Source organism: Bactrocera tryoni, chromosome 2 (assembly GCF_016617805.1).
Source record: "Bactrocera tryoni isolate S06 chromosome 2, CSIRO_BtryS06_freeze2, whole genome shotgun sequence".
Classification (NCBI taxonomy): Eukaryota; Metazoa; Arthropoda; class Insecta; order Diptera; family Tephritidae; genus Bactrocera; species Bactrocera tryoni.
In genome coordinates this window covers 8,588,264-8,615,095 of record NC_052500.1, presented here as the reverse complement: position 1 = coordinate 8,615,095, position 26,832 = coordinate 8,588,264, and the positions used below count along the sequence as shown (strand labels likewise).

The 26,832-nt window shown below is 39.0% G+C and overlaps 1 protein-coding gene across 1 annotated transcript in view; it reads left to right on the top strand.

Annotated features, from left to right (window-relative positions):
- Nucleotides 1-26,832, top strand: part of LOC120767848 (roundabout homolog 2) — a 174,106-nt gene that overhangs the window by 134,383 nt on the left and 12,891 nt on the right. The window contains exons 4-10 of the mRNA XM_040094147.1: nucleotides 15,582-15,866; nucleotides 16,374-16,514; nucleotides 18,554-18,685; nucleotides 18,868-20,193; nucleotides 22,563-22,661; nucleotides 22,978-23,218; nucleotides 23,962-24,122. Of these exons, the coding sequence (XP_039950081.1) occupies nucleotides 15,582-15,866; nucleotides 16,374-16,514; nucleotides 18,554-18,685; nucleotides 18,868-20,193; nucleotides 22,563-22,661; nucleotides 22,978-23,218; nucleotides 23,962-24,122 (2,385 nt within the window). The remainder of the gene's footprint in view (nucleotides 1-15,581; nucleotides 15,867-16,373; nucleotides 16,515-18,553; nucleotides 18,686-18,867; nucleotides 20,194-22,562; nucleotides 22,662-22,977; nucleotides 23,219-23,961; nucleotides 24,123-26,832) is intronic.

Here is a 26,832-nt window from a genome sequence, read left to right as displayed (position 1 = left end):
AAATTCTTTTGCATTTGTAAAGGGTATTATAGCACCATTGACTAAATTATGAAACGCTCTGTACATAATCGCCTGGCATTAGCTATGATGTGGTTGATTTTTGTAACATGATCAGCTACTTTGAAAAGTATTTTTTCCCACTTATTCAGAACTGAGCGTAGAAAATTAGCTTCTCAGTTCTTTTATAACAAACTCAGATTTATTAAATTAAAAAAGTGACAAACTTTAAGTGATGCGCTTAGAGAGACAATTTGTATGGTGAATAAAAAAAAATATTTATTGCTCTTCAGAATAGAATGATCCATAACTAATGTGCAACTTTCTTATATTTCAACAGTCATTCAAACCATGCAATAAATAATCTGCCGAAAAAGCCTTGAATAAATTTTCAAGGATGTCTCTATCTGAAGGCATTCTTTGTTACTTGATATTCATAACTTGAGCTTGAGCCAATATATATTTTGTTCAAGTCGAAATTTTCTAGACTCCATCTTCTAATCTTAGGAACAATATTTATCAACATGAGCTCTCTCATTATCAACAGCTTGAACTTGGCTTGTCTGGAATCTAATTGGTGTAGGATCTGTAGCAATCGATAGTAAAGGTAGTAAACTGAAAACATATTAGAATTTGAACCATTTTCTTAGCGGAAAATAATTTGCAGCGAAGCATAAATAAAGAGACTATATTTAAATTGACATTTTGGAAGATGTCTATATCTCAAGGTTTTTTTTAAGCTCTAATATGAGTATGTTTATTTTTAATTCGAAATTTACGAAGTTGTCTATAGTCAATGCTTAATAAGCTCTACTAATTGAAATTGGATTTCTAATTTTTTTTTTTCAAATTCAATTTATTTAAAGCTCACTTAACATTATTAAAAGCTTTTGTTATTACCGCGAAAGTTGTAGCACTCCGAGAATATGAGAACAATAATACAAGGATCAAAAAGTATGCCTCCAACTAAGTATACTAATTTCATCATAAGTAGATGAGAATTCCTTATCAAACTGCCTCATTCACCACACACTTTAAAGCAAAATTCATAACAATTTCCATAAGAGATTTTCTGAATGCCAAATCCACTTAAATTGTATGGTTTCATAATTTCGTCAAGTTCAAATGTGCGCCAGTGATGCGTATACGCCATGGCGCACGAATACAATATGAGGTGATTGCAGCCATTAAAATTCAATAACATCACCGGCGGCAATTGGCTTTGTTATTGGAATGTTTCCGCAACGAAACAGAGCAACTGTGCTGCCATATTGCTGTAACAACACATTATAATACACAAATATTTATAAAGTCTTCCGCGCAATTCACTCTCAATGGCAATTGAAAACTCACGAACCCAGCTAAGCACATGGAAATGAGAGCCAAGGCAGGCGTATGACAATAAATAAAAACGGTGAAAGTGCAAAAATGGATCAAGAAATAAATTGAAATCAGAACGACGAGCCGGCTGCGCGCCTCAGATTTGCTATGCCGACAAAGATGACCTCGAACCGAAGGCAACTGTGAAAGGTGCTGCGCCTACAGGTATGCTAAGGCAACGCCACACACAACTTTCAACGTATTTGTAGCGCCTTAAAGGTGTGTATAGTGAAACAGTTTGCTTGTAGGCACCTGCCACAAGTTGCAAGAACAACAAAGCAGCCAACACAATGCTTTGCCGTGCGATATGAGCAAAGCCACATTTCCGTACCATTTCCAACAGCTGCAGTAAACTGCCTTCATTTAATTCAACTATTGCCGATAGGCAGTGGCGGAAAGTGTGAAAAATGTGAAATAAACAATATTGACTTTTTCTACGTCATTGCCTGCCGTGAAAGGCACACACACACACACATACACGCTTACAAACACGACAAGCCGACGTGCCATTTGATGTGCGCATATCATTTTCGTGCAAAATTTCTGTTTCCCTAAGCGTAAGAGGGCAGGCCAACAACAAAAACAACAGTGCAGCGCGCCACTTCGCTACACGCTGCCACTTTGCCACACACAGCGACGCCGCAACATTTATGTAATTTCCTCTTAAATTTCCTTAAACAGTTTTGTTTTACTTGCCTTGATTTGTGTGGTGGCACCCAGCGCCAAACTCAAACACAAACATACATATTTATATGTAACAGTTCATAAGTAACGGTATTTTGCCTGCACAAGGCGCTTATTTAACCTGCCACATTGCATATTGCATAGGCCTACCAACCAGTGCTAAATGTAGCTGCCTGCCACAAGCCTGTACGCTTTATTGCCACCAGCGCCACTCACCCACACACACACACGCACACAAACTTTTCGCCATTTTTCACCTTATCCGTCTGTTTCCATTTCGCCACGCGTGACGTTGACGTTGACGCCGCCCACGCGTCCCACTTACCCTGACCTAGGCGCTCAACGAGGCAACCTTCCTCGCACGCGCGTGTGTGTGTTTGTGTCGCTGTGTAATTCCCGTTGGCTTCAAACGGCTTTGTATGCGTGATTTCCCGGCTGTTTCTAATGTTGCGCGCTTGTCACTGCCAAACACCACCTTTGCCCCTACCTGCGCATCGATGCTGCTGTTGATTTTGATTAATTTATTGATTGTTGGCGTGCCTTTGCTGACTTGCCTCGCACTTTTCGCCTTTGATTTTCACCAGCAAATCGCTGCACACACACCAGCAGTTGGCGTGTTGTGAGTCAAGGCACTCTGTTAATGGTTTGTCGACTACGCACAAACCCACACATACTGTGTGCTTTCTGGTTGGGTGTGTATATGACTCACAACACCAGTTCACACTGGCAAATATCACCTTCAATTTAAGGCGCGTCTGTGCGCCTTTATATTTTCTATAAATATAATTTATTTTTATTTTATTTTTTTTTTTTTGTATCACTTTCTATTCGCTGAGTGTGCTAGCAGTGCTTTCAATGCCCTGCCTCCATTTATCAGCATTCATAAATCCAAATAAAATTTCCTTAATTCGAACCATGACTGCTGCGGTCATTTCCGTGTTGAGCTCTGCAAACGCGTTGTTGTTGTTTCGAATACCATGTTGTTGTTGTTTCGAATACCATTTTGTTGTTGTTTCTACTACCTTATTTTTATTGTTGTTTTATTTTCACTTTCAAAATTTACCTTCCTGCGTTTGCCTTTGATTTATTATGATTTATGTGCGTAGTGTTTTGATGAGAGATTTATGACTTTGACATTAATATTCATTAGTATCGATTATTTTTCCGGCTTCGACTAGCCTTTGTAGACCTCACGATAATTCGCAGTGAGTTGGGTTGTAGTCGAGAGAGAGAAAAGAGCGCTAACCGGCGTTTTAAGACCGTGAATTATAATTTAAATTTAATTTAATTTTTTGATGAAGGCAAATGGTTTCGCTGGTTCTAAAAGGCGGAAATTCAATAAGAGACCAAAGTGGAAGGTTTAGTCGTAGATGACAGTCAGATTCTTTCAAAGTATTAATGGAAAGCATGTACTCGTATGTATCGAGGTTCACCTGAAAGTATATCTATTCGAAGTGCAAACATATGTTTTTCTATCCTTTCATAAATTTTTTCAGATATTATTTCTAGTACCCCTTAGTCTAAGGCTTAGATATAGACCTTTCTTAGTTTAAATGGATTTCTTATCGAAATAATTACAATTTACGATAGTTAGGTTTTAATTTCAGATGAATTTTATATCTCTCAAGACTCAACTTTTCTTAGTCCTCACACAACAAATTTTGAGTTTTTCTTTTAGACTTGAAATATATGGTAGCCATCTTAGTGCCAAAAACTGTTTTGTCTTTTGTGAAAAATAAATTTCAAATAGAGTTCACACAAGTGTTTCAGAGCCAATTAAGGCCATAATAAGTTAGTTGAATTGAAGAGGAGTTGACGTCCATCCCGCCCAATAATTACTTTTGGGTTAGAAAAAAGACAAATACATATATAGAGTCCGAAGAAGGGTTTTTTCGGTAATAAATTTACCTACACTCCTCACTTCTAGCCCTAAGAACAATATTTATCTTCTTGTGCTTACTCTCATTCTCAACAACTTGGCTCGTCTAAAATCAAGCTGTAGTAAAAACTGTAGCATTTCGTGAATAGACTGAAAATGTATTAGAATTTGTGTCATATTCTAAGCGAAAAATAATTTTCAGTGAGATATGAGTCAAAAAATTCTATTTAAAAAGTGAATAATACTGAATTGGTTCTACGGAACACCTTGTTAACAAGAAAAACTGCTAAGCGATATAATATGTTAGCTGATGTGTCAGTAGACCTAGGCTAAATGATTTTACTCTGTTGAACACTTTTGACGTGTCACCAATTCAAACCAACATAGTAAAAATACGCTATTTCTACTACCAGTGTACATATGTAATATCCTCACAGTAGTTTAATATCACTCAATCAATCAGTAGCAAATACTCGAGGTATTACCATTAAAATTACTAATTACAAAAAAAAATATTTTTAACAATACAGCTAATAATAGCAGTAATTACTAAATGTAATCTAATACCATTACAATCAATATCCAATACTCGAAATACTACCATTACAATTACTGATTACAAAAAAAAAAAAAAACACGTTTACCAATACAACTAATAACAACAGTAATTAATTATAGTACTCTTATACCATTACAATCCCATTACTCGAAGTACTACCATTACAATTACAAAGATATTACTGGAAGTACCAATGCAATTATTCATTACGAAAATATTTCTTGTACTACAAAGACTAATAGTAATGGCAATTACTAATGATAATATGTGGCATTAGATTATCTGCTTCTACTAAATACTATAAATTCTACCATTACAATTACTGTTTAAAAATACTTCCGCACCAACTAATAATAATCGTAACCACTAATCCTAATCTACGACTACAATCAATATCCAATACTCAAAGCACTACCAATACGGAATCGGGATAATGCTAACTAATTAACCTAACCATTGTAATTATTGGTTACTATTACTATTACAATTGCTGATTACCATTACCATTACCATTACAATTACTTATTACCATTACCATTACAATCATCTACTACAAAATATTCATATTAACAATGCAACAATACTTAAATAATGATTACTGACGATAACACAACTACTTACTTACTACTTTTAATTACAACCTATGTAATTCCTTTTAGCACACCAGTTTTCAAAATGCGTCACTACCATTACTCCCTTGTTCAGCACCAATTGTCTCCGATTGCATGGAAGTACATTTTTACACACTTGTCACTTCCACAACTTTGCAACGGAAATGAGTCCAAAAAGAGAAATGCAAACGAAGAACAATAAATGTGTCTGCAAAGAAATATGCGAACGTAAAAAAGCCAGGTACTTAGGTACTCAGTCACTTTGCCACCTAACAACTCTGCAATTCATCAGCTTCAGGAAAAGAAGTCACTGCGAGCTGTGAAAGGAAAGGTCCGCGCTCATTCTTCTCTAGTAATTTTTCATGCTTTTTTGCGTTTGCGGGGCATTTTTCCTTTTTGCTGTTTTCGCCGGTTTTTTGCGAACATTTCTCCCATTTCTTGTGGTCAATAGTTGCCGGTAGGGTACGAGATTCAAATACTTATATATATAAATATATTTACAACTGTAGTGCCTTTGCTAAACACCCTTTGGCTGTGGCTGATAGTGACACACAGCGTCGCTGTGGCAAACTCCCCAATATTTAATGCTGCCACAAGGTTTGCTTGACTTTGTTTTTGTAGTCTAGTCCAAGCGACAGGCAGAAGTGAAATAAATCAAGTTTTGTTAAGCTGACCGCACACCTTGCCACACACAAATATCAAATCACGCAGGCACACACATATGTATTTATATACAAGCATACTCATACTTAAACAGTACCCTTTTGAAAGTACTTATATACACATACATATACATATATGTAGCCATGTATAAAGGTAGAATTTATTTCTGTGGTGCCCTTCATCGTTAGTTGATATATTTGCTTGCATTTTTTCGGTATGTCTGTCTATCTGTCTGTCTGAGTGCCTTTATGTTCCTTCTACATTTCGCTGCCAGCTTCAATTCTCTATCCACTTTTTCACATTTCAATACTTTACTCTTTGGGGTTTTTCCCTGAATTTTGTCGGTCCTTTTGTCTGCTCGCTGCGTTGGTTGGTTAGGTAATGGATTTTGATTTTTATTTTCTACGTTCGGTCGCCGGTTTGGTATTTCTCTTGTCAGTTAGCGGCAGTAGCATTACTCACATACTCTCACATAGAACTTCATCGCTTATGTAATTTGCGAAATTGAATTAAATTTATGCAATTATGGAAATTAAAAGCGTTTTTTGGCTAGATAGTTGCACTCTCTAATAAATGGAGGGGTTATGTGTGAGTACCGGTTAAAAAGTCGTACTTATATTCGATGTACATACATTTGGAGAGTTGAAATTTGTGCCTTATTTTTGTTAGTAAAGCAAGGCAGCTAGAACCTTTGATGTCGGCTTATTAATAATATCTTTAAATAAAGTTATGAGAATATTACAGAGTTTGAAATAAATGCAACCCTGTAGCTATGGCTGGTGTGGAGAAATAATAATCGTTGAAAGCATTTATATTTTCCGAAAGCACTCAAACGATAGGTTTATAAAATGAGGCTTATGGACTTAGTTACCTATAGGGCCCCAAAGATAGAAATAACGAGTGATCAAAGTAAAGATACATTTTCAAGGGCCGTTTTTTTCATAGGTCACGTGTGTGTCGTGTCAAGCTGTCATGTAGACAATGTCCAGAGTATACACGAAGACCGTGAAGAGTCTACTGGGCGCTGTTCGCGGGAACTCGGACTGACGTATAGACTGACTTGGCGCAATTTACGTCTAAATCTTAAATTGAAAGCGTCAAAAATACAGCGTGTACAAGAACTGAAACCGCTCGACCTTCCCACGTGACATCGCTTCGCGCTATGGGCTTTTGGAAAGTTTCAAGAAGATCCGACGTTTTCGTACGAAATTCTGTTCAGAGAGGAATCGGCCTCACTATTTCTGGCTCAGTGGGTATGCAAAGAAAGCAAAATTGCCACATTTAGAACGAAGAGAAAAAAATTCAAGTGCTGCCGTTTCATCTAGATCTTGTGGGCCGAGAGAATCATCGGTCCATATTTAACCAAAAAACGATGCCAGTCAATGGCGACCATTATCGCGTCATGATAACCGATCATTTGATGCCTAAAATTGAAGCTCGTGATCTCGGCGACATATGGTTTTAACAAGACGGTGCCACTTTCCACACATCGCATCAATCAATGGATTTATCGAGATAACACTTCGGTGAGCAGATAATTTCACGTTTTGAGCCGGTCGATTGGCTATCAAGATCGTACGACATCACACCATTAGTCTTTTTCCTGTGGGGATATGTAAAAGCTAAAGTCTATGCGAACAATTACGCTTCGATTCAGGCCTTGGAGCATTCATGCGCCAGTGACTAGTCGAATGCTCGAAGGAGTCATCGAAAATTAAACTCAACGGATGGACTATCTAAGACGTAGGCCAAGTAAATAAATTTGAAGTTTCTGCCTTTTTTCTTTAAAAAACTAGGGAACGTCGAAATGGATCACTCTTTATAATAAAGAGAACGAAATTCATCAAAGTATTCTTGGTCTGCCTTTCAATAAGCATTCCTCAAGATAAATAATTTCAGAAAATATATTGAGATTAATTTCCGTTTTAGTTTTCAAGGAAGCTATTTAGACGCATATCGGAATTACCAACTGAAAACTTAATTTTTTTTAAAGAAATTCAACATTTACTCGTACTAAATCTTTGCTGAAACTTTTCTGTGCTTTTAATTCGACAAGCTTATATATAATTATACAGAGATATCTGTATATACATATGTATTTTATGTATGCCTTAAATTTATTTAACTATTTTTGTTTATAGATAGATATAGAGATACCTTAAAGCGTATACATAGATCTGTGCATTGGCTATTCATTAAGACTTTGCAACTTTTCGAATTTTTATTTTTTCACTAATTTTCTCTTAATGCTCCACACAGTTTTTCTTTTGTTTTTGTTTTTGTTTTTATTTTTGCTATTTGACATCCGCAATTAGTGACACTTTCTGACTTTCAATTCCATTTCAACCATTTGGCCCATACATCTTACTCGTATTTGTCTATGACAGACAGTGAAGAAGGCGACGGACAATTTCACAACACGAATTTCGAACAAAAGCCAGCAAAAGTTATAGAAACATTTTCAAAGAAACGAAAATAAAATAAAAGAAGCAGAAGTTGCAAAGCGAAGTACGTGTGTGGCAAGTGGAAACGGCATAGACAACAAAAACAAATTGACGGCCATCAACACTAAAGTAATGAAAGTAAATCTTTTGAAATTTCATTTGCTTCAAAGCACTAAATCTCCTGTCCGTCTGCTGCTTTTTACAAAATTAAAACGAACGAAATGAATGCCATAAAGCAAGATAAATATGTATAAATATTTCCTTATGCGATTATTTGTGAGAAAATATTTGCTTCAATTAACTTGGATTAAAGAAAAATAGTACTGACAATTGGAACTTAAATTCTTATATGCAAAGAAGCAGAAGAGAGAAAATTTAAAGTTTAAGTTCTTTAAAAGACTAAATTTCACTCTAAATTTCGATTAAAAACGAGTTTTTTGCATTAATGAGGACACATTGATATAATAAAGGGTGCTAACTGGCAAATGACACGCGTGATGTTTAGCTCCAAGGTCTGCATCGAAGCGGGATTGTCCGCATAGTCTTCAGACTTTACATATCCCGACAGGTAAAAGCCTAAAGTTCTGACATCACACGATCTAGGTGGCCAATCGACCGTCATGTATTGAATTATAGTTAAAAGTTAAAATATTCAAAGTTTTTTTCTTAAAGAAAATATTTAAAGCAAATTTCCAAATTAATAGTTAATACGGAAGAGCCCTCCGCCAAATATTCCTCAAAAATCTATGTGGACCTCCAATCATTTTCCACTTCAACATCAATGCAAAAGCTTTCTTTTTATTACTTCCTCACTAGTACCGGCATTATTGAGCATCTTTAGTTGCTGCTTAATACGAGTAGTCTCGGCATTGCTTATTTTATTTATTTATGTTTCATCAATTTATTATCGTTTTCTTTCTTTTTTCTGCCGTCTTTTCCACGTCAATACAGCCAACTTTCATTGAATACACGCGCTCGATTCGCCCGGTCCCCGAGTCATTTTCAATTTGATTTTTATACGCCCGGACACCTGCGTCGCGCCGCAGCAGAACGATCACAGCCTCACTTATTCTAAATACACCTCCATATGCACATAGTACTTCTGCACTGACCGCTCACTCGCCAATTTCTTGCCGCAACTCGCCTCCTCGATGTATTCAACTTTTTTCACTTTTTTTATTACTGAGGTCCAGACGCAACTGATGCCTCAATAAATGTGAAAGCAATAGGAAAAGATGAAATTCTTCACTTACAGTCGCATTTTTTTTCGAATGTCTTTTTATGTGTTTGTGTGCTCATTCATTTTTCCTTACTCCCTGCTCGGCTCGCCGCTGCAAGTGAAATCAAAAGTTGAAAAGTTTGTTGTTTTGACTTTTTGTTGTTGCCCTATATATACATATAGTGTCTGACTGGTGGTTCCTTCCTTTGGAGAATACATAAATGTCTGACTTTTACTGACCACACGGACGGACATGTGTTGGTTGTTTTTGCTCTCTACTACTGCTGCTGCTGCTGTCGTTACGAGTATTATAGTTGTTCAACTGGCCCTCAGACAGACATTATTGTAATTGATTTTTCTGGTGTAAAAATTTAATCATCGCACAAACAAGCGTGTGTATTTGTATGAGCATGTGTGAGGAAGATATTTATATACATATAAGTGTGGGCTTACTCTTGTGTGAATTGAAGATGTTGAAGTACATTCCCACACATGGATTCGTATCCACACACTAGAGTATACATGATAGGCCACATTTATTGTAGTTCTACTGCGAATGATTCACTTCTTTAATATTGCTAGAGCTGAATCTATTGACTTCTGAGAGAATACTGAATTGTTATGAGAACTACACTGCCTATGCATAAATATGCATCTTTACTCAGAGAGCAAGTATGCATATATGTTTTAGAATTCCAATATTATTCTAGATCCGCCCCTTCCAAATCGAATCAAAAAGTTGGCAAATGCCGCTTTCATGTAGTGGATATTAATCTGAAGAATCTTCATTCTCTAGACTTTTCGCCCGAAGTTCAAGTTCCGCACATGCAAAAAACTTCTCGAATAGTCTCTCGAGATTGCAGACAGAGTCGTAGGTCGATGATCCGCCCTCAACGCTCGCTGCGTTCACAGAGGATGAGTCTACATCCATGGTCGTTTGTGACACTGTTTCCGTATCTTCTGTCGCTCTTGTAGCTTGTGGAACATCCACCGTGACTTCGGTTGAGACGATCCTAAGTACCATCCTTTTTTAGACATTGGTAATGGCACCTCTTGCCTCGATGAAAGGACAAGCGGACTCCTTGTTCATGAAAAACAGCATATGCCGATATGGTTTATCGGTTCTCATTGGCCTGATCACCCTCTAGTCGTTGGAAAAAACATATTACAGTAACGCAATATCTACTCCATCTGCTCAGGACTTCTGAAGGAAGTCAAATACGAGCGCGAAGTCTCCGTGAAGGATTCATCTTGACCAAAGTTTTTAGTTTAGCTCTCTTCCAAACCTCTACAGCCCTAGCTACCACTTCTTTATACTTGGCGGCTCTGACCATTCGTTGGCCCACCTGATCAACTTTTATATACATAGATGCCAACTCGCTCTCTCTGACCTTGGAGTTGGACCGGAGTTTCTTTTAACCAACTTCCACTCCTCGGAGATGTCTCCTTCTTCCTTTCTACGATCCGGCATTCCCAGTTCTATTGAGTCAGCCCGTTTAGAGGTTTCGGTAAACGTTGTTGCTGCTAATGTACAAGGTTTCTTACCAAGCGAGTGTTCCTCCTCATGTGACCTCTGCCGCTTAGTTGTTAGTTGTGACACACTCGATCCAACTAATCCGTCATTCTCGACGCCGCTAAGCATCCCTCTAGTCCACTCAAGTGTGCTGCCATGCTGCTCATATGCCTGAACAGTCTGCCTGCCACCGTAGCGAGCTATTATTTTTCTGCCATGCGGTAGTCCGGCTTCAGCTTCCAAGTTGCAATCGACTTTTTTCTACCGGAACATTTAGCATTGCTTTTAGCTCCCGAACCCACCATGAATCAAGCAAAGGAAACTTGTCATGGAGTACGATTTCATCACTTTTTTCTGTTGGGTTTCTACTCAGAGCCGCTATACAACTCCCGGAAGGGAATTTCCCTTCATGGTCCCAAGGTTATCTCTGCTAAGAGGCCTGGGTGAAAATTGACGCACACATTTATGAGGCAGGACAAAGCTGGAGTCCTTTAACCCACACCGTTCTCGGAGGCCTGCCACGGTTTTAACCAAGGTCAGGCCGTTTGGAGTATTCCAAAGCCGTGACGGCCGCAGGTCATTTAGTGTTACCTAGGATACACTGCAGGGATGCGACATACCTATTTGTCTCCGAGTAAGCATATTTCAAAAAACCTCTTTTGAGAAAAAATCATAATTGTATTTAAAGAGTGAATAGAAACGAATATTTAATATTCACCCTTCGCAAGCAGCACGATTATGCAACTAAGTTTCGGTCAAAGAACCTTATAAGTTTATATGGGTGTATTTACCGCTATAATGCGCGTCAATTAAGACTCTCTTGTGATTGTGTGTAATAATTGTGGAAAACTTCGCCAACTTGTGGGTTATTTTGTATGCACACATTTGGGGGCACTTAAGTGAACACATAACTTCAAAGCTCAGCTTTTGCGCCAATCACATGCAGGTCACCCCAACACACGCTTTAGCTACTCACAACCACATACATATGTATATCTATAACAGTATATGTTTGTATATATTTTTGGCATGCTCCCTTTAGTTTGGCTCATTTGTTGCAAGCAATTACGTTAATTGCAAAAATGTCAAAGTTCGGCGAAAAGTTGAAATTGTTGTTGTCACTAAAGTCAACGTCTTTGTAATTATATAATTTTAGCTACTAACTTGCACTAACTCGCATTACATAATATACATATTGTACATGCATGTGTAGTAGTGTGTATGTATGTATATTAAATGTGGCTGTGTGTGTATGTATATCTGTGGCATTCGCATTTCATTCGCTCACAGTCGGTTGAAAGCTTAGAAATTACACATAATTGCTCGACCCAGCAACGAGATTGAATTGAAAGTATAACTTTTGGCTGACATTAATTAACGATTCCGTCTTTCAAGTTGCGGAAATATGTCGGGAAAGGCGGAAACGTGTGGTTGTGTGTGTCTGTTTCTGGCTTAGTGGTCTAACAAATGTCAACTGCGATTTGATTAATTGTAGAGCGCAAAGTTTTGGACACAAAATTGTGAAAAAGACCAACAAATGTGATGACTGATTTATTTAGCAGCAGAGTGCTTGCATTAAGCAAGCACTTTTAATGTTGGCGAAAGTTTTTATAAGTCAATGCTTAAATTTTTACTTTATTTTTTAATAGAAAATATAGCGTTTCATTATGGGCGCTTATATTTTAATTAAATACTTTCTAGAAAATAGTTTTGCCGCAAAATGTAGGCAATCTTTTTTATAGCTAATATGTTAAGGGGTTATTCTAGTCTAGAACCATATATTTCAGGTATTTTTTGAAGTGTCGTAAAAAGGGTAATTAATATTTCAACTATACCTTTTTCTATTAATAATTAAGTAGCACTACACTGGTATAGGACAAATAAAACAATTGTAAAAATTTCAAAAAAAATGGCAGCTGATAAATTGGAGGTTTCTAAAAATGGTCACATGACCACAACCTTAACCCTCCACGCATTCGTCAATAGAAACTGGAAAAGAAGAAAATTATATCTAGAATACGGTCGCGATGTCTGAAACTATGGAAAACTTTTAAAACCTTCTTTCACGATATTACGACTGCCTGAAAAAGTTACTTTTGTAACCCTTTTTTCGAAACTTTCGTTTTTGTTTTTTTAAATAGTAAACATGCAAATTTGAGGATAGACGAGCTCCAGATACACACAACTGTATAAAGAGAACTCTCTTTTTTAAATTTGCAGGTAAATCGATCCAGTAGAACCTGAGAAAACGTGGGTATGATTTTGGAAAAGATGGTTTCGTGAAATGCACGTCATTTAACCGAACCAGTTTGAATGCTGGGTCAGCAAAATTCCTTTGAAATATACTTTGAGAAATAATTTGAATTTTGAAAAATTCGCTTGTAGACATATTATTGAATAGTTGAACTTTGAAAATGTAAAATAAAAATATTATTTCTAGACTAAAATGCCCCTTTATAAATTGAACTAGCATAAAACTTATAAATTGTGGCCTACAGTAAGGCGCTTTAATAGCTATTATGTGAATAATAAATATTAAAAATCAAATCTGAACATTGACATTCACTATAATATTAATAACAAATTTATTAAAAACTCTTAGACTTAAAATATTAAATAGGTTTATGAAATTTTACAGTTCAAAATATATTCACTCTCAGGAAATGAAGTCTTAATCTACTTGCGCGATTCTTATTTTAGTTTCGTCTCAATTTTTTAAAGCAACCGAACCGCTTCACAAGCTATGCATAGTTTTTTCGGTAAAAAAAATCGCCAAAAAAACGTTGCCTACATTTAGGAGCGCTTACTTGTAATATTCGTTATCAACATTTACATAGATTTTCTTATTTTTCAATCACGAATAACAGCTTAGATCACTGCTAAAATAAATACCTTATTAACTGTTGAGAGTTTTCGAGCCATGTGTTTGATGTAACGGTTAGCTACTCCCCGTAGGATTGTAAGGATTAGATAATTTATCATCGGGGTCAACCAACGGTAGACCTAGGAAAAGTGCTGTTTCGAGGTGGTCGTACCATTGGGAGAGGAATGTGTGATGTTAGGTTTAGCAAGACATGCAAAGAGGAAGTTAGTGTCATACGAGGACTCGTCATTTGATATATCAGGGTCGATTCTGGATAGGTAGCAGTTCAAGCTGCTACAGTATTCAGAACGAACCTGCGCAAGGGTCACTCTAATATGGGATGTTATTTTACTCCAATTACGCCATTCACTGAGATGGAATCGAGGTACCAATGGCTCCACTGCCAGTGGCTCCACTGCCAGTGGCGGTCAGTGCATGTCTGAAGTTTGTTGCGTGCGAAGTCTGGTGAGCGTATTGTTTTCCGTCGTCGACGTAGTTGAAGAAGGACCTCTTGATGCTCCTATGAGGCGGTTTCGCTACTAGCGGTGACTGCAGGAATGATTTCTGCAATAGCAGAATATGCCTGGAGAGGAGCTCATTAAGCTTCTTAACTGGAAGCTCGCAGGCCTCACTGTGCAGATGTTCGATGGGAGACATCAAGCGACTTTCCGTTGTGGTCTGGAGTGCAGTGTTCTGACATACCTGTTTTTCTGTGTTTCACTGCATCCATGAAGGCATCTTCTCCTGCACCTAAGCTCACTGGGGTCAGTTGAAGAAACGCGACTTTTTCGCAATTATTAGTAATTTTTTTTGTGAACTTAGGCTAAAAATACTTTTTGTAGGAGCGAACTAACTATTCTCTGATGCCAAGATTAGAATGTCTAGATCTTACTAGTACCCCGAAGAGAAAACTAACTTCTACAAAGGAAATCCGAATCTACTTAGTTTATCCCTATTTAATTTTCGTGTTAATGTTAATATGTAACCGGCACCACTCACCAATTATATATTAGTTTTTCAGACATAAAAAAAACGTTGCCTACATTTAGGATGATGATTAATAAATAAGAAAAATAGAATCCCTAAAAACTGTTGCTTATTTTGGAAGCATCTTCCATTTTGCCTAAGCTCATAGAGGCTAGTTGGAAACATGCTCATTTAACTAGTATATATTTTTAGAGTAAATTGAAACACATTTTTCAAAAGAGCAAACTATTTATTATCTGATGCCAAGAGCAGAGCGTCTTGATCTGACAAGTACAGCGAACAAAAATATAACAAAAACATTTTCTATATTCTTCTATCCTAGACGCATGATAAAGCAGACTCCACTTTAAACTATCAATAAATATAGTTGAAGACTCACACACGTCGGTATCATTTACACTTATTCACACTTATTACACACATTCATAGAAACTTCCGCTTTAAAACGCCTTCTACCACATATTCAATATTGAACACTAAGTATGCACTTTCACCAACCAGTCGTGCATAACCCAGTCACACCACACCCAAGCGGCAAAGCTGCTCTCACGACACTCTACGCTCTTCAGCGCCGCTTCCAATTGTCTGGTATGCCCGGCATTTCTTAATCGTCTCTTATATCATTTATTTGCGTCTAATCCTTCATTTTCCCAGCGCCGGCAGCATTTTTCGCATTCTCATCCACACACTGCTTACCACCCACACAATTTATTTAAACATATTTCAAATGCAATAAAAACTATTTTCTTTTCTCCATCTTTTTTTTACTTTCTTTCGAACAGTGCTGCGCGACGAATTCCGTCTGGAGCCGCAGAATACACGCATAGCACAGGGTGACACAGCGCTGCTGGAATGTGCCGCACCACGTGGCATCCCCGAGCCGGCGGTGTCATGGAAGAAAGGTGGCCAGAAATTGGATTTGGATAGCACGAAGCGTATACGCATCGTCGACGGTGGCAATTTAGCCATACAGGATGCACGTCAAAGTGATGAGGGTCAATATCAATGCATTGCCAAGAATCCTGTGGGCGTACGGGAATCTGTGTTGGCGACGCTCAAAGTGCATGGTGAGTGAGGCAAATGGAAAGCATAATATTTTCTTTTCTTGTTTTATGCACACACATGATACTAGCTAACATATATGTATGTATGTGTGCGTGTGTGGCAAACGTCTTACGTGCTCGTAAGCTAGTGTCAGTCCGTTGGTGTTGGCTCCGTTTTGCAGGCAATTTACACAGCTGATTGGCAGCGAAATTGACTTGGCAACTGACAACTGGCAGCTAGCTATACACCGACTTGGTTGGCTGACCAATGTGTCATGTATGGCACACACACACACACATACCATACAATCGCCTACCTGCATACATATGGTACATATCTGTTGGCCACAAACACGGTCTCCATGATTAAATCGTAAATTTCTGCTGAATTTGCTCCACTTTCGTAGGCGTTTGCCTTTCTCAGAATTCAGTCATTTTTTATTCCTGCTTGCCTAATTCGTATTTATAGCCACTTCGATTTATTTGCTTCCTCGTTATTGTTTTTGTATTTTCCGTTGTTTACCGTTCCAGTGAAACCATTTATCATACGTGGCCCACATGATCAAACGGTGTTGGAGGGCTCATCGGTGACGTTTCCTTGTCGCGTTGGCGGCGATCCAATGCCAGATGTTTTATGGTTGCGCACAGCATCCGGCGGAAATATGCCATTGGGTAAGTGGAATTATGACTCTGTGAAATGTGTGTTGCATACGTGTCTTTTCTTCTTTTGGGTAGAAGTAGGTTTTATGTAGCTTAAAGCTTGGTTGGTGAATTGAAGTAATTTAAATGCAAACTTTGGTAAGATCGATTTTGCTAGATTACTTTATAGTGATGTCTTTTTTTCCCACATGGTACACGGAAGATTTTCCGCACTAAGTCTTGCTTAAGTGTAAGCTAGGTTAGCTGTTTGAGTAAGAGTTCTACTTTCGATTTGTTTACAGCCTCATTATAACCAGCTCATTAAGAGAGTCTTATTATATAGCACTTATCATATAGAGACAGTTTCAGAGAACTATTCACTTCAAAGGATTTCGTTCATAGAAGCTAGGGTGTTAAAAAAGTACAAATCAGAGCCCTACAGAATGGTCGAGTTTACGTTATTTAATATAAAGAAAACCAGTATATGAAATGTTTCATAAGTACCCTTGAGCTCTTCGTTCGCGATAACTAAATGGGTTGTTGCTCTACGTATGATGGTGACGGATTCAATGTTTTATAGTAAGCCCCGCATAATATTTCTAAGAAGTAGCTCATTTAAGAGCATTATCTTCTTCAAGTCAATTTCTATCCTTATATGTAATAAATTTTTGCCTTAAAAACAAAGACTCCCGAGGACAGAAATCCGAATACGTAGTAACGATTAAGCTTCTCAAAGAACCAGCAGGACAGAAAAAGTGAGTGCACTAAAATATCAATACTTCATTAGTAGTTTTAGTTACATTATAGATTCTCAGAAGGAATCTAAAAAAGAGTGATTGTCATAAGCGTCCATAAATTTCCTGGCTTATATAAGAAACCACCCTTTGTGTTGGACTTGTCAAAAGCCTTTGACACTGTCAATCATAAAAGGCTCCTAGAGGACATCGAAAAATCCACGCTACCTCTAGAGCTGAAGAGCTGGGATATGAACTATCTTATCTGAGCAGTCAGCAATCATCCGTACTGTTTCGAGGACAAATCTCTTAATAAACATGAGTTAAAAAAAGCGGTTAAAGAGGGTAGTGGCTTCTCCCTGCTAATGTTTAACTTCTATACTTCGAAATTCCATCAACCACCAGAGGAAATTTCCATCAAACGCAGATGATTTTAAGTTATTGACGTCATGCGAAGGATTTGATTTCATGTATGCGAAAGTAAACAGCTACCAATCCGATCTTAAACGCTTCTTTCCTGCAAGGAGCTTGAAGGCCCTCCCCCACCAAATCCACTGGACAAAACAATACAGAGCAGGGGAGCAATATCACAATTGATGGCGAGAAAAACGCGACTGTCAGAAACCCTAAGATTTTAGGTATTACATTCAATAGCCTGTGTTTTTTCACTCCTTCCGGTCAAGGAACATAATGCAACCCATTCCAAGCAGCCAAGCAGTTTCTTCTGCGAAAACACCCCTGCAGTCATCTGCTTGAAACGAAGCCGCACCTAGCAACATCAAAAGGTCTTATCTTGAATACTTCAACGATATAGAACAGTATGGCGATCGGACTGCAGACGCAACAAACCTTAGACACGGACTGGCCGCCATTCAAAGCGGAGCCAACAGCACCGACTCCTTCCAGTGAATGCCGAATTTAGAGTCAAACCACCACTCACTGGAGAGGAAGAGCTCGAGATACCCAGAGAATCTAAAGAGATCGTTGTGTAACTTCATTCTGAATATTGAAGCAGTTTAAACTCCTACCTTTCCAGAATATATTACTTATACACCACATTTTTGTACAGCGTGCAATGCGAACTCGATCACTCTAACTCTTTGAATGCCCAGCAGAACGCACGTTTCAAAAACCCTTCTCACTATGGTCCAACCCCTTCGAAACAGAAAGTTTTCTGATCCTAGCGTAAGATAACTTTGTCGTGAAACAACCCGAATCTTGCCACCCAAACAGGGAGTAGACAGTAACAACAAAAAACTAAAATATTTGAAATATTAATTTAAATGCTTTCCTTCTTCCGCAAAAACTAACCTAAACTTGTTGCAATCCTTTCTACAGATCGCGTTAGTGTGCTTGAGGATCGCAGCTTGCGTCTAGAGCGCGTTACAATTGCGGATGAAGGTGAATACAGTTGCGAAGCTGATAATGTGGTCGGTGCGATCTCCGCCATGGGCACGCTGACCGTGTTTGGTAAGTAGAGCTCGCTCCATTTAGACCATAATAAAAAGTAGTTGCTAGCAAATAAATAGTTTACCTACGCACACAATATTTAAGCTAATTCATTTGTTCATTACTATTCCGCAAACCCGCAAAAACAATATTTTGCACTAACGAAACCTTATACCCCAAACGAAATGTTCGCCTACAAACAGCACCTCCCAAATTCATACAGCGTCCAATAAGTAAATCCATTGAACTGGGCGCCGATACTTCGTTCGAATGCCGGGCAAGTGGCAATCCGCGCCCCACACTCTTCTGGACTATTAAAAATAACCGCACAATCGTATTTCCGGGCGCGCCACCACTAGATCGATTTCAGAGCATTAACACCGAGGAGGGCCACTCAATATTGACGCTGACGAATTTCCAACGCACCGACCGCGATTTGGTTGTGGTTTGTAATGCCATGAATGAGGTTGCAACAATAACGGCACGCGCACAGCTAACACTCGACTCGCAAGAGGACCGCCCACCGCCCATTATAATTGCCGGCCCGGTTAATCAGACGCTACCCGTCAAATCATTAGCCACATTACAGTGCAAGGCCATTGGATTGCCGAATCCGACTATTTCCTGGTATCGCGACGGCATACCAGTGCATCCGAATGCTAAAGTGAACATCACAGCGGCCGGCGATTTGATAATTTCCGATTTGGACCGCAAAGAAGATCAGGGTTTATACACATGTGTAGCGAGCAGTCGTACGGGCAAGTCCACATGGAGCGGTTATCTGCGCATCGAAGTGCCCACCAATCCGAATATTAAATTCTATCGTGCACCCGAACAAACCAAATGTCCCAATGCACCCGGTCAACCCACCATATTGAATGCATCCGCCAATGCGCTCACTATTGTCTGGCCAACTAGCGACAAGGCGGGCGCCTCACCACTACTCGGCTACACGGTCGAGATGTATTCAACGAATAAAAGTAAGACGTGGATACCGATAGCGGCACGCTTGACTGAACCCATTTTCACGGTTGAAGGCCTTAGTGGCGGTGCGGCGTACATGTTTATTGTGCGCGCTGAGAATGCACACGGTTTCTCGCCGCCCAGCCCCATTTCGGAGCCAATTACGGCGGGCAAATTGCTCGGTGCCGGCGACGGTGGCGTTGTTGGTGGTGTCGGCGCAGGCGGTACAGCCACTTCGGAGCTGCTGCTCAATGAAGCGGAAGCTGTGCTGCAGACCAACGATTTGGTCGAACTACTCGAGGCCAATGCCACCGATGCGACGACGGTGCGACTCGCTTGGGACATTGACAGCGGTCAGTACATTGAGGGCTTCTACATTTACGCGCGTGAACTACACTCGGCCGAATACAAAATGATGACCATATTGAATGCGGGTAGCGGCGCGTCGGCGTGCACTGTCAATGGACTGGAGAAGGCGAGCATGTATGAGTTTTTTCTTGTGCCATTTTTCAAGAGCATCGTAGGCAAACCGTCCAATTCGAAACGTGTGCGCACCATGGAAGATGGTAAGTAGCAAATGCGAGAAAAATTGAAAGTGGGGTACCTACATATGTACATAGTCAGTGAATTTTAACGATGCTGTCCCAATGTGGCAGTGTAGCAGTTTGTAGTTTGTGTGTGAGTGTTTATGCGCCTTGAAGTATGTGTAAGGGACTTTTGTCCACTTTAGGGTTTTATGTGCTCGATGCTTGATTAGGTTCACATTCACATACCAAAACAATGGTCAGAACAAAAGCAGAAAACTGTACACCTATAGCTACAGCGCCAGGAAATAAAAGGCAGACGCACACAAACACATTTTCACTGACACAAAATGCTCCCAATTGTGTGCTGTGATTGTCTTTTTGGTCACAGCAGCTTTAGTTGAGTGATTTATGGCCAAAAGTGACACCGCTCTGAACGGCAATTTTCATTTAAAATCGACGAACACCAGCCACCTATTAAAATTGGATCGAGCGACTGGCCATGTAGGAAATACTTAATGAGTTGAGGTACCTTTTTGCTACAGGAGATTACAGGAGGATAACTGAAAGGAGTTGAGTTGAATACTATTACTTATTTAGTATATACTTTCTTAGCTCTTTGATATAGGATTGAAAGAGTAGAGGCTTATAGGATTAGAGATTAGAATACCACAAATGCTTTTGGATAGTTGTTTACACTTTAACTGAAATAATAACAGTTATATTTCGGGTAGTATTTCTAGATATATCAGTTTTCGTAAATTTAAGTTGTTTAATCTACAATGACTTATTGTAGGCTCCATTTTCATATATCACACTTAAAAGTTATAATCAAAGTTTTGGCCAACTTGTTAGAGAAATTTAGAAGACCTATTAAAGTCAGGAAAGATGAAGTCGAAGCATTTCGAATTTCCTGGACTGCCTAAACTATAGAGTATTTTGGGATTATCTAGACGCTGCGCTAGACTCGCAAATTTTAGGTTTAATGATACTTCGAGATAAAAAAATGAACTGCGTACCCGGAATGGTTCTAGATACGACTGACATTTTTCATAACTAAGAATTTTGTGTGCCTCTATAATGAGAAATTTGTCTTAGTTCTCAAGTCTACAGGCTTTTTCTTTAGAAATATTGGACGTTATTCGATGTAGAAGGCGGGATTCCCTTATAAGGCCGTACGCAGCATTCCTTCACGATTTTCGATTCGTTGATATACTTTTACATTCATATTTGATTAGTCTCGGAGTCATCCTCAATTCTTGATTTTCGATTATCGATAGATTGGGTTATATTGGGTAATGCTGGAAGTTCATTTTAATTTGAGACTGAAGTATTCGTCGTACAGAAAGCCAACTCGTTTGGTGAACTTTCAAATCGACATAATATCTAATTTTGATACTTCGCCTAGGCCCTTGAACTACGAAACTCCATTTTTCTAAAGTGAATTCTTGATAACGCTGGACAGAAGCATATAAGGTGTTCCAGCATCATGTGACTTCCCTGTATTTTCTCTATGTATCGTCGTTACTTATGTTCATCTGGCTCGTTTGTGTTGCCAGTAGGTTGTGACCTGTCTTTTAGCCAACAACCGTTCTTTATACCTTTCAAGTCCAATTGCACGCGTATTTTTATTCGGGGATCTCACAGATGTTTTTGATGATCTTAAATATCTTTGAGGCATTCCACATCGCCTTGATTTGTTTGTCAGCCCTCTCAGATTCAGTGTATATATCTTTTACTTACTTCGGCTTTTCCTGTACTGGTTCGTTAGCCAGACGGATGGCACTTTTGGCAATTCCAACAGCTATTCTCTTTCCCATAATTCCAGTGGCTTGGGGAACTCTTAGCCCCGAAAATACCCGTTTTATATGCTCAAAAAAGTTATAAATGACAATAACAGATCATAGGTTTTAGAGCTCATCGCTCCAAGCAAAAATGCCAAGCAAATTCTTTCATTTCCGTCATCTCTCACTGATAAAAAAGACCCTCTTAAACTCCATAAAGCATAATTGTACAAAAAATCTCATGTTTGATCCCCGAAATTTGGAAAAGGGAGCAGCTATATACGTATTAGTTATATTTATAAAAATTTACAATTATTTATTTATAAACTAATCCGTAGCTGTCTTATAAAGAACACATAGCTTCTATAGCGCTTAATCTAAATAAAATTTCCCTAAATATTTTTCGTTTATTTTTTTCCAAATTTTCGCTACTGGGTCATACACAACCCACACCTACACACCGCACAACACAACAGCACCACACGCTTTAGTACACTTTTGCTCCGCATTAGATTGCTGCCACTTAACATGGGTCACTGAGTACCCCGACCAACTACACATGTACACACACATACATACATACACACACCCGAAGCGATTATATTAAAGCGTCAATTTCATTTGCAGTGCCCGAGTCGCCGCCGCATGCCATGGAGGCCATACAATTCAATCGGACATCGGTGTTCCTCAAATGGCAGCCGCCCTATCCGAATAAGACACGAAATGGTGCGTATAAAATTCAAATAAACACAAGCACAAACCGACACACAAACTGATAGTACGGAAGACGGAAGTCTCTATGAGGAAATGTGCACAAAAGGCACCTTATCTCCTTACCTTTTTGTACAACTCGAGCTGGGTTTGATACCTGGAATCCATATCGTTGACAATTTTCATTTTAGCTTCGAGTAGAAATGAGATTTCTGTTTTCTTTTACCATGCATATTCTAGCATTTTACATGCAACTTTTTTCAAATTCTTCCTTTTTCCATACTTTTCTGCTCCCCTTTCACACGCTTGGTTTTCGTTGCTCCCGTTGCAGGCATTTTAACCAACTACAATGTGCTGGTGAAGGGTCTGGACTCGCACAATACGACACGCATTTTCAAAAATATGACCATCGATGCCGGCTCACCGACATTGCTGTTGGCCAACCTCAGCACCGGCGTTACATACTACATTTCCGTTGCGGCCGCCACCAAGGTGGGTGTGGGCCCATTCAGCAAGCCGGCTGTGCTGCGCATGGATCCACGCACACAATCGCTCGACACCGGCTACACGAGGTATGTATGTGCACGAGTGTGTGTTAAAAGCACCGGGGCGCCCAGCACGCACACATCCCCACATACACCTGCTGGGTGTGTATGTGCGACGTGGGCTTTAGTTGACCAAAGCAAGCGCCAATGGCATCAGACTATTTGCGTCCAAAAATAATATTTTTCACGTCGTTGTTGGTGTTGTTGCTGTTCGTGTTGTTGGTGTTTTTGTTGCTATCGTGTTCCGCAATTACGCTCGCACAGCGCTGTTATTTGTTGTTTAAATGGCCACCAACTAGCCGGCGTGCGAGTTGGGGCGCCCGCCCTTGGGCTGCCGGCAATCAACGCAATCACAACACGACAACAGCAACAAAAACAATAACAGCATAACCATAGGCGACAAAACATCAACAGCATATACAGCACATATAACAGCAGCAACAACAACAACAACAGCAGACAACATACATGCAACAGCCATAAATCGACAGCAATTTCACTTGTTTCCTGCGCAAATTTGCTGCTGATTAAAGTGAAAATGTAGTGCTGTTGCTGTTGTTGCTGTCGCTGACTGTATTTGTTGTTATTGCTGACTGAATTTGCTGGTGCTGCTGCCTGCTGGTTATTGGCATCTTTGGCATGTGTCCCCACCCAATGGTGTCGCTTGGTTTCATTCATCCTTTTCACTGGTCTCTAGTACATTAATTTCCATTTTCTCATTTGCCGCACATTATTTCCATCGTTTCTCATCGCTTTTGTTGCTTTCATAGGTATCCCATCAATCGCGACATTGCTGATGATTTTCTAACACAGACTTGGTTCATCATTCTGCTGGGCTCCATTATAGCGTTAATTGTGTTTCTCTTCGGCGCTTTGGTGCTCTTCAAACGCTATCAATTCATTAAGCAAACATCGTTGGGCAGTTTACATGGTGAGTACCGCACACACACACGAACTTTATTTCTCCATATAATAGTTATACTATGTATACACATACGTACTATATATTTTCATATATTGGATACCTGATCCGTTTACCGAGTATGAGGTAATAGATAAGCGTAATTGTTTCCTGGAGGTAAAAATATTTTTTCTTGCTTGATAATTGCTTAGAAATTGGTTTTTCATATGACATAGATAATATTAATTGCTTTCTCAGCTTGTTTGTCCGATTCAAAGCAGTGCGTCAGTCATCTCTACCCTTCGGTAGCCAGCGTCAAATATTGTACGAGGCTTAGGTTTCTTCTTATAAAGCATTTGCTGACACTATGCTGCAGAAACTGGTATCACATTGAGCACTTTTAGAGCTGAAAGCCGTACATCCATTTAAACACTTAAGTCTAGAAAAAATAACCAAACATTTTGAATCACCTGGACTATGTTGATCCTCCAGGTCCAGGCTTTTCAATCCATTTTTCATTTTGCAATATTTTTCGATGATATCACTTAGTTAGGTTAGGTTAGGTTCGATGACTAATCCTCAAGATGGAGATGACACTTGGACTACAATGCATTGTATGTAATTCTTACTGAATCCATAATAAGTCGTCAAAGCGGCTTGAGGTCAATACAAACCTTGGACGTTTAATTTCTGTTCTCATCAACTCAGCGTTATAACTCTAAATGTGAGCTCTCAAGTACCTTAATTTCGCAAAGTTAGGACTACAAAGAAGGAAGTATTGATAAGTGTATTTAAATCTCGTCTTTCTCCAAACAAATGCTCTGGCTGGCACCCGGTAGCCTTACAGCTTGGGTTCCCCTGTTAACGCGTTAGTCAAGCTCTCGTGAAGCCCAACTTTCCTTAACCAGCCTTGAATGCGAAATTAGTAAGCTCGAGGCCAGTATCGTCGCCCTGTATAGGTAGGGCATAGTCGCTTCTCTGAAGTAGTATGCATTCTGGAGTTCTAAATCTACAGCTAACCATCGTCAATCTGGTTGACAATTTTCTATCTAATATCTTTTCTCGAACAACCTAAGAGCTCTTTATAGGATATTCGCATTGTCACCTTATATACATATCTTAGAGCAGACTCTGTAAACTTATAAAGGGTTTTTATAGAGAGAACTTTCCTCCTGAATTGCTTACTCACTCCGAAGTAGCTCTTAAGAAATAAAGAGCATTCGATTCTAACGGATGATCCAAGTAGAAGTACCTTCGCACAAGACGACCATGGAGAATCGATTCGGTTCGCAGCAACCCGGACTGACGTATGGAACGACTTGAAAAGCATATAACGTCGATGTCTTAAGTAAAAAGCGCACAAAATACAGCTTTTGCTAGAATTGAAGCCGCTCGACCTTTTCGAGCCAAATTTTGTTCAGCGATGAGGCCCATTTCTGGCTCAATGGGTATGCAAACAAGCATAATTGCCGCATTTGGGAAGAAGAGCAATCTGAAAAGATTTACGAGCTGCCATTTCATTTAGAAAAAACAACGGCTTGGTGTGGTTTGTGATTCGGTGGAATCATCGGATTTTATGGGATTTATTTAAAGAACAACAATAATAATTTCATGTTTTGGGTCGGTCGATTGGCCACCAAGATCTTGTGATATCACACCGTTAGATTTTTCATGTTGCGTGGAGTGAAGTCTGAAGTTTATACGGACAATCCCACATCCATTTAGGAACCTCGAAGTCAATCCTCCTTTGTGGTATTCTGTTTGTCACGTTATACATATTGTAACAGACTCTGGAGACTTTTCTTCTCAATTATCCACCCATTCAGAAGCACCTCTTGTGAAATGAAAATGACACTAGAATATACATATTTCCGGGCTTTTAGATCAGAAGATAGTTCACTGAGATAGGAAACAATAAGACGAATAAAATATCTACAGTAACAACAATATCTGTTACAGATAATATTGTCAACCGACGATTCACGTCGTATGCAATATGGTCAAATAGTGGCTCTCGTATTTAACAGTGCACCAGCTCCTTTGATAAACTGGCATTCTTATAGAATTTTTCGAAAAACAAAATAGTCTTCAACAATGCTCGAACTAGAAGTATCTCAAAATCAAGGTTAAATAGACCAAAATTTTCAACAAAGGTAATGGAAAAGCGGCTTAAAGAACTAATTTCAAAGAAAGTATCTCCCATATAAAAGCTGATAGTATTTTTCTTTCAAGCCCTTTAATTGCTTACATACCAACATATAATAACTCATATCATAAACCTACTTTCCTAACGAGCTTAATTAATTATTATAAATATTAATAGCCGCTCTAAGCTGTTTTATCGATATAATCAAGCATTTCATCAAATTTCCTTGAAACTTCCTGCTTGTCGATTTGAGACTGTTGCACGAAGTACTTCGCCCACAAATACACAATGTTTTTATACCAAAAATAGTATCTTAAATACCGAATATAACCCAAAAATAAAACAAAAGCAATAAACATTTTTAGCGCAGTAAAGAAACAAAAGCACAACAATGCTTCACGAAGCCGATTAGCGATATCCTGCGCTGTAGTCAAGACAGCCACAAGTGTGTAGAAAAAAGGTGGTTCCACCGCCTCCACCATTGCAGATACATAAATTTGCGAAATGCAAAAGCAAAGCTGCACAAATTTACGAACAAAGCGCATTGAGAAATGGCGGAGAGGCACGTGAAAATCTCATTAATTATGAGCACAA